The 12,360-nt window shown below is 34.6% G+C and overlaps 2 protein-coding genes across 5 annotated transcripts; one reads left to right on the top strand and one right to left on the bottom strand.

The window, feature by feature from the left end:
* The first annotated feature begins 1,218 nt into the window (after nucleotides 1-1,218).
* Nucleotides 1,219-6,141, top strand: LOC144571741 (heat stress transcription factor C-2b-like). The gene is made up of 3 exons (XM_078321112.1): nucleotides 1,219-1,527; nucleotides 4,903-5,196; nucleotides 5,624-6,141. The coding sequence occupies exons 1-3, from the start codon at nucleotides 1,252-1,254 to the stop codon at nucleotides 5,963-5,965; spliced, it is 912 nt and encodes a 303-aa protein (XP_078177238.1). The 5' UTR covers nucleotides 1,219-1,251; the 3' UTR covers nucleotides 5,966-6,141.
* Nucleotides 6,142-6,515: 374 nt separating this feature from the next.
* On the bottom strand, nucleotides 6,516-12,076 carry LOC144572038 (E3 ubiquitin-protein ligase CCNB1IP1 homolog). 4 transcript variants are annotated; one of them, XM_078321434.1, is made up of 10 exons: nucleotides 11,955-12,076; nucleotides 10,916-10,964; nucleotides 10,449-10,567; nucleotides 9,697-9,769; nucleotides 9,167-9,212; nucleotides 9,040-9,070; nucleotides 8,282-8,537; nucleotides 7,674-7,834; nucleotides 6,997-7,285; nucleotides 6,516-6,800 (listed from the first exon to the last, which is right to left on the bottom strand). In XM_078321434.1, exons 3-10 carry the CDS (start codon nucleotides 10,516-10,518, stop codon nucleotides 6,794-6,796), a joined length of 933 nt encoding a protein of 310 aa, XP_078177560.1. In that variant the 5' UTR covers nucleotides 10,519-10,567; nucleotides 10,916-10,964; nucleotides 11,955-12,076; the 3' UTR covers nucleotides 6,516-6,793. The 4 variants fall into 4 exon arrangements, with proteins under 4 accessions (XP_078177560.1, XP_078177556.1, XP_078177559.1 ...); XM_078321430.1 differs by having other exon boundaries at nucleotides 6,520-6,800; nucleotides 6,997-7,315; XM_078321433.1 differs by lacking the exon at nucleotides 10,916-10,964 and having other exon boundaries at nucleotides 6,520-6,800; nucleotides 6,997-7,315.
* Between the last annotated feature and the right edge of the window lie 284 nt (nucleotides 12,077-12,360).

Raw genomic sequence — 12,360 nt, forward strand, 5'->3', positions numbered from 1 at the left:
CTAATGTATAGCTCCATAGAAACTAAGAACATGCTATAAGCATTTAAAGTTTAATTTGATTCTTTATTTTGACAACTATAAGTTACTAATTTTTATTATTATTTTAACCAATTCAATTTATTATTCAATGAAAGAGAAATACAAGGTGCTGCATAGCGTAGGCCATATTTTGCTAAATAGTCAATCCGAACTGCTAATGTAATTGTCATATCAAAATATTTTAGGAAACCAAGATTCAATTTTTTTTAAAAATTTATACTATTTTATTGGTTGAAGGAAAAATGACAAAAATTGAACAATCTTGAATGTCACATATAAGTATATAATAACATTGAGCGGTTCAGATATATTGTAGGTAAAACTTGGTTTTCGTAGAAATTATTAGAGTGACATATTTTATGTTTTTATTTTTATTGACATGTTTCCAAAATTTTGAAGCATTAATATTTCGTGCTATATTTATTTTTTAATTATTTTGATAATTAGGGGTGCACAAAGTGGGAGCTCATTAGAAGGCGCATGAGCTAATTTATTTATTTATTTATTTTTATTGAAAATCAGCTAATTTATTTGTGGGTGGGCCGGTGGGGTGACACGGAAGGCTCCGGAAAGAGGCCACGCGTCCTCCTATTTTTGTCACCTGTCGCCTCGCTTTTGTCACAAACTTCTCTCATCTCAACACTCATCTAGACCAGTCGCAGCATTTAATATATAGATCACCGTATGTTAATACGACGTCGAGATACTAGTTTTTGCAGCATAAATTGCATAATACACTGAATGCTTGCTGGTAGGAAGTCCACATTTTTTTTGCTAAATGTAGAGGGTTTAATTTAATAATTAAAGAGAGACAGATTGATGTGTGACAACTAAATATAATTACAAAAACTTTGGAGTGTTAAACTTGTTAGAATATATATTATTTTATTTTAGCAACAATCAATATACTTGGAAAGTCTTTGTTTTTATTTCTGATAGAGGTTTTATAGTCGAAAACCTTTTTTTTTTTTATGTTTATACTACAAAAATTTCTCTAATTAGATGTCGGAATATAAGAAATTCAGAACTGTAATAAGATTAAAGAAAATGCATAGTACATTATTCTAGTCCACATGCAATCCATGCACCAAGTTCACGAGCAAAGCATCTCCAACGATCATTGAAAACAAATAAGCCTACATAAGCACACAACTCATCAAACTTGTCAACAACATTACTATCTTTAGCAATCTTGCCTAAATTGAAAGTATCATGGAAAGGGATGGTAACAATATGAGTGCTGTCAATGGATTTGTTCGTGCAGGAGTAAGCAACTGTGGTGGCAGCACTGACGTGGCAGTGGCGGCGCCATTTGTGGTGAAAACATATCGGATGGTGAACGATCCGGCGACCGATTCGGTCATTTCATGGGGAAAGGATAACAATACCTTCGTTGTGATAGATCCGTTTGTTTTCTCTCAGACACTGCTCCCGGCTCATTTTAAGCATAGCAACTTCTCTAGCTTCGTTCGACAACTCAATACTTATGTAGGTAATTTTTGTATTGGTATATATATGTATATATATACTCAGATAAAATTTCTACGTACCCTGAACTTTTTGTTTTTAATTCGTTTGTGGGGTTAAGGGGTATGGAGCTTGAACAATATTTTTGGAGCTGCACCACACGCTACTAAACTTGTTTATGATTGATATTCAATTCTATTTGTAAATTTAGCTGAGTTTTGAAAAATTGATCCACTAATTATCTATTTGTTTTTAGGAGTACTTAAACGATACATCCCTGGAAATTTTAGATTTTTTTTTTATTTGAAAGAAGAAAATTTTAGATGTTGTAGCTCCTAATCATTTTTCTTTTTTGAGAGGGAGTGGGCGGGGTTGAAGGTAATGAATTCATAAAAACACGTGACACACAAACACGCGCAGCCTTGGGCCAAGCCACACGGCACGTGCCGATTGACGTGCTTGCCTGAGTGATGGGGCTGTGGACCACGGCACGGCATGGACACAGGCAAACACTGCCAGACACGAGGTAGAAACAGATCGGCACAAGACAGAAAATCGCACAGGTCGTGTTGAGTACTGAACCAAGTGCAATTGGCTCGGATAATCTGCTCTGATGAGGTAAGCCACAAAATTATGCTTAAAAAGAAGAGTAAAACTAGAATGTCTTTAAATGACGAATTTCAACTGTTGAAGTAGATATTCAATCTAGTTCAAGAGTCATGCATGGGTTTACATGTCAAATATATAAAATTTTCAATTAATGTAGTATAAAGTCAAGTGGTGAACCAAAAAAATTAGTACGTTCATTTGCATCATCTTAATCATTTTACGACTGCTAGACTTTATACTAAATTAATTTGAAAATTTATAAATTTGATACTTAAATGCTTCACGAGCTCGTGAAGCATATCAGTTTCAACTGTTTGGATTCATGATTTGAAGTGAATTTGATATATTTTAGAGTTAAGCTCATCAAATCTTTTAATGAGCTGATCAAGAACACTCTAGTTTTACTTAAAAAGCGCGATTTGAACCCAGGACCCATGAGTACGGAACCGAACCCTTAGATTATGAGGTAATTTGCACTTGTGACATGTTCAAAATTTTCCTGATTATGTCATTTCTGTAAAATAATTCTGGACACACGCAGACATGTACCATACGGCGTGTTGGCATGTGCCGTGTTCTTACAAGTATTGTGTTTGGTTTTTGTCTTTCTGATTTGACACGGCTAATCTGTCCCCTGTGTTTGCACAACACGGCACGTCTAACCGTTATTCGATCTGCACCCTATTCGATAAGGCAGGTATGTGTAAAGTTTGCTTATCAAGTATGAGTATGGGTAATGATTTTTTCTCATTAGGTGAACGTGTAAGGGTATGGGTAAAGGCTTTACTCTATTTCCTATTGTTACTCTATAGGGTAATTATTTAAAATAAACTTATATGATAATGTTTGAGCAATAATTAATTATGTATTTTTGTTATTTAGTGTATTTTCATATAATAATATGTTTGAGCAATAATTAATGATGTATTTTTGTTCTTTAGTGTATGTTTTTTGTTATACGAAAATGTTAAACATATTACTTTTATTTCCATGCCTTATTATTTAGTTAAATAATTGAATTTGTTCGAAGTGAAATTCATATTTTTTTTAATTCTCTTGTTTATAATGAAATAATTTAATTAGAATTGATGGCATATTTGTTTTTGTTTTTATTTTTTTTATTAGTATGTGATTGCATATATGTGAAATGAATGAGTTTTGATATATAATTATTAATATTATATTAGTATTATTTGTTATTCAACCACTATCGCTTCGTTATTCGATAATTCGAATAACTTTAACTAGTAAGGTCAGTTTTTAATGGGTAAAGGTACGTAGGATATGGGCATGGTCAATTATGATTGGGTGTGGATATGAAAATAATTTCATCCTACCCGTATCGTACCCATTGACACCCCTAATAAATACCCTTTGATATTGTTTTTCTAGGTAGGTATAGTCAATTTCTGCTTTTTGTAGGATAAATATTTGAAGAACTTTTCTTGAAAGGAAGGTTGTGTTTATTTTGGTAAGAGAAAATAGTCGCTTTTGTGTACTAATTTAGTATTAAACTAAAGATAAACTGAGTTTACAAGATGAGAATAAAAATTGAAGAAAAAGAAAGAGAAGATGCTAGTACACTTCACATCTATTAAAATTTAGTAAAACCCTCTAATTGTCAAAGAAAGAGCAGACATCAGATGCTCGCTTTGCCACTCAATGAGAAATATTTTCATCTATCCTTCTATTATTTAAATTTGAACCTTATAGTGTAGTTGATTGTCAAAATTGAAAATTTCGAGATAATTTATAATTTTTGCTTGGGTGGTGATTTTCAAATTGCACAATTTTTAGGAGAGGAATTGATAATAGCAAAAGTTTGAGCAACATGGTTGTTGTTGGAGACACTTAGCAGCCCCGTAGGAAACTTACCATTTAGTCTCTCCAAGATAACAATATCAATCACATTATTAAATATCCAATAAATTAGGATCAATCTATTACATTAGATTTTGCATAATAGGAAAGCCTAACAGCTAGTAGAATAATTAGAAAATATGATAACAACTAATTGGCCTATATAAACCCTTGTAAGCAATGTAGTGAATAATTAACCAATCAAATGAATATTTTCTCTTTCAATTCAATCTCAAATTCTAAGTTTCTAACAATGGTGGAATGGTGCAGAGAATCTGAACTTTGAAGAGTATAGTATAATGCTTTGTTTTCTTTTGCTAAGAAAAAAATGCTTTGTTATTCGTCAAGAAATAAATACTTGAATACAAGTATAATTGATCAATTGAGCTTGATGATAAAAGATTGTCTTTTTTATATCAACAGAGGAAGATATATATTATCTTTCCCACAAAATAATTTAAGATATTTTGATACAGAACATATCTTCCATTTTTGAGACTAAGAGTACCTTTTCTGGGCTAACTCAGTCTCTGTGTGCTAAATTTGAGAAATTACCTTAGAACTTGATCAAATGCATCATGTTTTTTTGCATTCTATTGCTTTAGCTGACTGTATAAATATATGTTTAGGTAGGAAAATTCAAAATTGCAACTGCAGTAAATACTAATCTACTTCTTGTATATACAATTGTAGCTGTGAAAGACAAATAAAAACTATTCAGCATCATTGCTGTGAGTATATCTCTGTTTTTTGGAAAAATATAGTATATCTTTTCTTAGACTTGGTGATGCCTTGCAATTTTTCTAGGTACATTCAGTGGTCCCTTTTATACTTATTATCATGTTCTCATGCTCCAATATAATATGAACCCGCAGTCTTTCAAGGCATAAATTCAGCACTAATTAAACTCACTATTTAACATATCAGGGTTTCAGAAAGGTTGATGCTGACAGGTGGGAATTCGCACATGTCTCTTTCTTGCGGGGCCAGACCCAGCTTCTCAGGCACATTGTCAGACGAAATAGTGGGGCCTCGGGTTGCAAGAAGAAAGAATTAGATGAAGGTGAAGGTGCCTTGGGTGACGACAGCAGTACAACAATGGTGGCTATGGAGGTGGTGCGCCTGAAGGAGCAGCAGCGTGCTATTGATGACAAGGTGACACTGATGTGGCAACGTGTTAAAGAGACCGAGCGCCGGCCCAAGCAGATGCTGGCCTTTTTGGTAATAAAAGGATTTATATAATTTGTTTCTCTCTCTTATGAAGGAAAGGTTTTTTTACCAGTTATACCTTATAATGAATTCTTAGAGTTCTTAGAAGTCCTTTGATGATGATGATATTTCAGCCCTACAATTAATTGGCACTGCTGTGGTAACAATTGGATGGGAATGAATTCTGGCACTCACAGGCATATTTATATGCCAGTCAACTTTATTTTTAACAATCTCATACATGGCCATCTGACAATTACACAAAAATTATCCGTTCTATTAAACATGAAATTCAGCTGTAAAATATGTCTCCATTCTGGTGCTTTTTTCTTGTTCATCTACAAAATGTTTTTTTTATTGTTCTTAATTATGTCATCATATTGTCCCAATATTTTAGACTAGATGTATTTTTCCAACCAGTGAGCTTTCTGTACAACAGGTAAAGGTTGTTGGGGATGCGCAAATGCTTCAGCGCCTGGTAGGGCCTGTGGGAGATGATGGCATTTTGGGAGCGACCGAAGTACCAGGAGAGAAACGGGCCCGGCTTTGCGTTGATGATGCGACCAACTCTGGCCACAGTGCGACCAACTCTGGCCACAGTGGCAACGATTCTTGGCCATTGGATATTGATCAAGGGGTGCTTAACGATAGTTCCTTGTTAGGTTTCGGAGACTTGAATGTAAGCATGGCAATCCCGACTGTCAATTCTGGTGCATTTTGGCCTGGAGATGGTGGAGGCTGTGGTGGTGGTTATGATCCATACCATTTTCAAATTAACTAAGGATGCTAACTAACAGCATGTCTATATTGTTTTTTTTTTCTGTTTTATCTTTAGGTTAGTCGGGGAACAATTGGGTCTTTGTATCTTGTTTCTTTGCATTTCATCAGTTTGGTTTTCTTGTTCTCATGTTTTGTACTTGGCACCAAGCAATAAAATTGTGGTTGTTCATAGTTCCAGCCCTGGCTTTGTTCATGGAGTAGGGGGGTCGCTTAGACGATATTTACTTTCATAATTTTGACGATGTATTTTTTAAACAAAAGTAAATAAAATTGGAAATTTTATCCTATTATAGAGATATATGTGGATAATACAATTATGTTCATAATTGTTGGATTTTAAATTATAGTTTTATTTTTAAAGCTTAGAAAAAAATATTTTCAAGCGATTCTTCTCTTGTTTACTTGTTCATTTAGCTTATATACGATACACGATATTTGATTGTATGATTTTGTTTATTATGCATACGAAAATTCTCAATTGACGTCCCTAAGAAGTGCTGCCAAACAGCTGAACTTCTGCAACTTTGAAAGTACAAGTCTCTACCAAGCTTTCAAAAAAAGAAAAGAAAAAAGAACAAAATAAATGGCAGGCCAATTCAGAAGTGAAACAGTCAACTTTCTCTGATAAGAAAACCAAAGAGTCGGATACAAGCTGGTGTTTTACTACTTGCTTGAAAAAGAAAGCAGATAACCTAATATTTTTCTACAGGGCCTTTTCCTTTACGGCAAGAGAATATTCACAGGGTTATAGAGGTAAGAATTTCGAAATTAAAATCTGCCTCGTCATCACATTCACTGGATTGGTGACAAACTTTCAGCTCTTCTCATATCACAACCTGAAACATCAGTCTGATCAGTAAGTTCTGAAGGAGTTTTTTTCTATTAAACATTGCTGACAGATTAACTAAACTAGAACAAAATGCAGTTTGTGCAAATAGTGAAAGCTGCAAGGGGCTTTTCAAATTCATTGGAGAAGCTAAATATATGCATATGTAGATAAATGAAGCTCGTATTAAATTCAAGAAGGCTTACTGGAACACATTTGTGTGGTTACGAGATTGATTAGGCCGATTCACTGGAGTAAAAATAAGATCCCTCAAGGTGGCTGCTGGGTTGTTCGGGCCTGAACCAAACCCAGCCGCATTGCTCAAACTGTGTCCAAACCCAGCTCTGGGTGGCGGCATTCTGCTGACAGCCTCAACCGGGCTTCTACGGGATGTGTGGACTGGTGATCCACCCGAAAGCTCAAATGGGCCTCCTGATAGTACGCTCCTGGTGTTTGTCTGCCTCACTGGTGGGGCCCATGCCTCCTCTCCTCTCCCTGGAGTTTCAGGAATAAGATTGGAGCCATCTGCAACACATAAATAATCTGATATTCTTCTTTTGCAGTTCTATTTTTTACTAAAGATACTTTTAAACGCAGTATGATCATATGTTGGATCGGTTGTGTATCACTTATGCTAGGTATGGGTATATCCAGGTGGTAGCAGATGTGATGCTCCTTGAAAGCAGATCAACTTGGTTATATGTGCCACTATAAGAAGTACTGTAGACAGCACAGAATTCTATTGATAGTGCGACCAATTAAGTATTTTGTCATCAATTGCTTAAGCTTTATTTGATATCCCTAAAAAATTATGTTGCAGCAGAAATACAAAATCTGACTTTAGAATTCTAACTTGGTCAAGAAATTAATCAACACATATTACCCCGTCTGAGAGGTGGGTCCCTCTGCATCATATTGCCCATTCCAGAGAACAAATCAGGCTGGTTTCTTAGGAAGCTTTTAGCTGGTTGAATTGCTGAGCGCTTGGCTGACTCATACTCTTGTCGTAACTGATCATACAGCTCATCCAATTTCCTCTTCTGCCTGATAAAAGCCAGATTAATTAAATATTGATAATGGTAATGATAATCATTACATATTTACATAGCATCGACAAACATTATAATAATGCTGTCTCAGTTTCATACATCTGAAGGTTTGTAAATAACTGATGGGCACTAATGTATGTAGAAGTTTGTAATATAAATTGACTGGCACCAAAAATAATCCAGTACAGTACAAATCAGTACAATATCTACAGGTTATGGTACCACGACAGTGCTTTGTTTTAAATTCTCTTCTAGGATGAAAAATGGCATTACCACTGCATTAAGCTTTGGTTGCACCTCAGTTCAGCAGAAAATGCAACAATAGAACCCAAGTATAAATGCTAAGAAAAATGGAACTGATATGGATAGAAGTCCAGTACTCCCTGGGCGCATAATCTGACACAACTTTATACTCCTACAAAAAAAAAAAATTCAGATCAACCTGGATTTTTCGGAGTATTTCTCCTGAAGCTCCTGTTTGTCTTTGGTCAGATTCTCTAACTCCTTCTGCATTATTTGGCACTTTCTGGCCATTTTCTGGTATGCACTGTGCACCTCCTCCATTTTCTCTGTGAATTTTGCCTGCATGACCTCACATTTTTGTCTGTATTGGCTGACTATATTGTTCATTTTGTATTGCATCTCAAGTTCCTTCTGACCAATGTAGAACATGATGCTTTTGTACGTAGCCTTCATAACTGATTTATATTTTTTAAGGAATGAACTTTAAAATTATATTTTGGTTATTGTTAAATGCAACAGTACGAATAACAATAAAGATCCAATTTAAACTGTTGGGCAACTTATAAAGTATAATTTATTCCTTTTTCAAATAAAAGTATAACAAGACATCACAAAATAATCACCTTCTTTTTAAGGGGATAGATATATTTCCTGAATTATGTAGGGTTATAAATGGTATTATGTATTCTACTCGTATTTTTTGCAGGATACATGCAATGCTTCTAAAGCCTTTAGGTAACATATGAAAATTGTGCATATATAATGAGTTTTGCAACTGTTAATTGTTAATAGCTCGAGTATGCTAATTTGTAATGACAGGATAAACAACTGTTAAAATAGACACTCATTAACCATGTGGTAAAATCACCCTGTAAGTATTTTTCTGTTTAATGAAAATTTAGTAGGCCTTTGGCCTGCTACTTCAAAGTAAATGTGCTGTGCGATTAAAAAGGATACGTATCTGTGGAGATACTCCAGCCATTGACAACTGAAAAGAAGAGGTTACATTTCAGAGGGGTATGCTGCAGAATATTTTTTTAAAAGTCAGAAATAGCAGAAAGCAAAGATGTTGGATATATCTTACATTTATCCATTCTTCTGCAGGGTTCATCTCAACTGGTCGCATAAGGCTGACAAACAGAAAATATGCCTGCTTAAGTATATGAATTTATTTACATTTCAAGTATTACTAAACCACGACTATCTAAGACCAATTGGTGCAGCAAGTACAACAGAACAAAACATATCAGTTCCTGGTTAACTGTAAAATTTTGTTGATCTTTTTAATGGTACTTGGTACCCTGCTGGTCAACATAATCTAAGGATGAACTACAAAATAATGGTTCAAACGTGTGAGTAATACCTAAGTTGAGGTAAATTCAGTACAAGAGCAGGCCAGCATACCAATGATATCTGGTACAGTAACAGGTGGTTTGTCATACATACCAATCTATAGTGGCGGAGAGAACTGAGGGGGGTGGGTGGTGGGGCTAAATTGCAACTTTGTCTATTAAACAATATAATTTTTGTATGAAACCAACATTTTTCTACTCCACCCCGGCTAGTCTACTATTGTTATAGATTGCAGAACTCTTGGTGTGAGATATAAGAAACCTTTTAGAAAGCACTTGATCGCAAATTGGACAGGCACCATCACTGTTTAGTATCTTATTAGCATCTTCTGCACCTTTCTATATGTTAAGGATTTTCAATAATTCACAAACAATCATGGGTATCATCTGATCTGGAACCAAGTTTTCAGGTACAGTTTAATTAAAAAATAAATAAGGAAAAAATTTGCAGCCTTCTTTTTATTGTAGGGGGGGAGAACTTAAGGTCATTGTCTTCTTACAATTATGGGAGGAGCTACTCCAAGGGAATGGGGGTCAATATTGTACTTATATACGATTTTCTTTCTACTTATCTAAATTCTTTGACAAATTTGCCCTTCATTATCTCTGCTCAATATCATTGTTGCATTCAGTTATTTACTTATTTTGCAGTTAATTGAGAATAAGACCATGCGGAAATAAGACAATTAAAAGGTAAAGTAGGAGGTAGGAGGAAATTAGATGTAGGGGGAACTATTTTTTTTTTCCAGTAAGATTAACATAGGTGGAAATGTGGAAATTCCTGAAGAGCAAAGTGATCATTATTTTTCAGTTGTTTTAACAATGAATGTTCTAATTGGTAATGGTACTTTTTGCCCAAGACAATCCATTAACCATAAATACATATTTCTAAACATTTGTAAAAAGTTATACAAACTGTCTTTCTTCCAACAAAACCTTAAAATTTGAGAAGGCTTAACCTGAAAATCCACAAAATTCTCAATTAACTAAAAAAAGTCAAGAAAATTAGGATACACAATAGATGGCCACAAGTTGTTGAAATAGCCTGGCTTTCCAACTCTCTCCAGCAAGCATTGCACCTCATCTTTTTTTCTTCAAATTGCACCTCTGTACAATACGTGTTGAACTTTGACCTGCAATAAACAAAAAGATAACCATGTTTAACAAATGTAATATGTATGGTGGAGAGCATAACAAAAATGTAAATCTTTTTAAATTTGGTTTATGAATAATTGGAGAGCATAACAAAAGATAATAGTAGTTGGTATTAGGGAAAAGGATCTGCAAATAAGATAGTTCTTCTTCTGAGATAAAGATGGGGGTCAAATCTTCTACTTTAAATATCCACGAGGGATACTTCAACTGGGTTGGGCAAGATAATTCTTGAGGTTCTACTGTGAACTACTTAAAAAAGTTCCTCTGTTTAAAGAGAAAACATTGAAGAACCACAATTAATTATATAAAATCTAGTGCAAGCGTACCCGTTAATAACGTCAGTGAACAAAAAGAAACTCAGCAATGCATCAGGGGCTGAAGGAAAGTATACAAAACACGAATTATATCTCTGTTATTGATAATAATCTAAGTAAACAACACAGATTGATCTGATTTAGAGATCAGATAAAGCTGTTTCCCTGCAAAATGTCAATCAAGTCTCTTACATCATGGTTGTATTCTCCTATTACTATACCAAATAGGTTCAAGATCACTTACTACGATCAGCAAATATAATACTTCTGAGATGTCATGTAACCTCAGTAAAAGTATCTAACTTCGTCCAATCTGACAAAAACAAATGAAGCATAATGGAAGGCTCCGAAATAAGAATGAAAAGTATCCTAATTTGAAATATAAGTTGGCAGATGTTGATATACCAAATAGAGAAGTCAGAATTGCTCATAGGTTCATCAAAATTTCATAAAGATTAATAGGAAGAATACTTTTAAATTTGGAGAAATGATGTATCTCTAATCATTTGTTGACAGAAGCACAGTTAAGCGCATGGAAACAGCTGAATAATCACTAGTGTCATAGACAAACACTAAATGCTTAGAAGAAGTGAGGAATAACTAAGTTATCCTCCAGGTGACGTAAGTACCAGAATTAGCTAATAGATTTGAATAAAATAGCAGTATATGATGGCATTTAATGTAGATGCACAATTAAGCAGTCTCAGTTAGTTACATAAGCACGATTCAAGACGAAAAAGATGAAAATCGAAAGTATTAATATAAACTGAATACAGATTGGAGAATATGACAGGATTTGACTGTATTTATGGACAGGAGAACACTAGAGCGTCTGCAATCATTCCTTTAATCAATAGACTCAAAATAAACTTGGAAAAACAGAGAAACTACGAGATATCTTTCCACATCAAGAAAAGAGTCATAACCTCTACCATAAGCACAGATCGGAGGCTAATCATTTAATCGTTGTGAAACAATCGACGAAATTGCATGAGCGGGTGAACAAAACAGAAGAGCATAAATAGTGAGAAATGTTGAATAGAGATCTTACTTGTTCAGGATAGCTAAATGGCGAGATCTCTTCTAGTATCGTGAAAGAAAGACGGAGCTAGTTTCTGATCGAGGGCTCGAGGCAAAGAAGAAGAAGAAGAAGAGATAGCGGATCTGATTGAGGGCTCGAGGCAAAGAAGAAAATGGACAGACCGACAGACGAATGGCGGCATCACCGTTTTTTATAGCCAGGAATTTGAATTTTGAGGGTCAATCCTGATTACATCAGCGGTCAACAAATGGATAGCTATCATCTCCAGTTTTTCTTACTGGACAGTTTGAAAATTTTGCGGATATCTGCGTTCGAAAATGGAGGGGTCTCATTTTTTTTTTTTTCTTTCTTTCGTCTGTTTGCTTTTACTTCAATTAATATTTTTATTTATTCGGACGTGCGGCCTGGCCCAATT

The sequence above is a fragment of the Carex rostrata genome, chromosome 19 (assembly GCF_964058835.1).
Source record: "Carex rostrata chromosome 19, lpCarRost1.2, whole genome shotgun sequence".
NCBI classification, from domain to species: Eukaryota; Viridiplantae; Streptophyta; class Magnoliopsida; order Poales; family Cyperaceae; genus Carex; species Carex rostrata.

Bases quoted from the DNA above. Each gene is read 5' to 3' on its own strand.
- LOC144571741 (XM_078321112.1), top strand. From the start codon at position 1,252: ATGGAAAGGGATGGTAACAATATGAGTGCTGTCAATGGATTTGTTCGT. The intron at 1,528-4,902 runs GTAGGTAATTTT...TTAACATATCAG, and splicing joins TTCGACAACTCAATACTTAT to GGTTTCAGAAAGGTTGATGC. The intron at 5,197-5,623 runs GTAATAAAAGGA...TCTGTACAACAG, and splicing joins AGCAGATGCTGGCCTTTTTG to GTAAAGGTTGTTGGGGATGC.
- LOC144572038 (XM_078321433.1), bottom strand. From the start codon at position 10,518: ATGAGGTGCAATGCTTGCTGGAGAGAGTTGGAAAGCCAGGCTATTTCA. The intron at 9,213-9,696 runs GTTTCTTATATC...TCTGTTTGTCAG, and splicing joins GATCAAGTGCTTTCTAAAAG to CCTTATGCGACCAGTTGAGA. The intron at 8,538-9,039 runs GTATCCTTTTTA...AATATAAATCAG, and splicing joins TGGAGTATCTCCACAGATAC to TTATGAAGGCTACGTACAAA.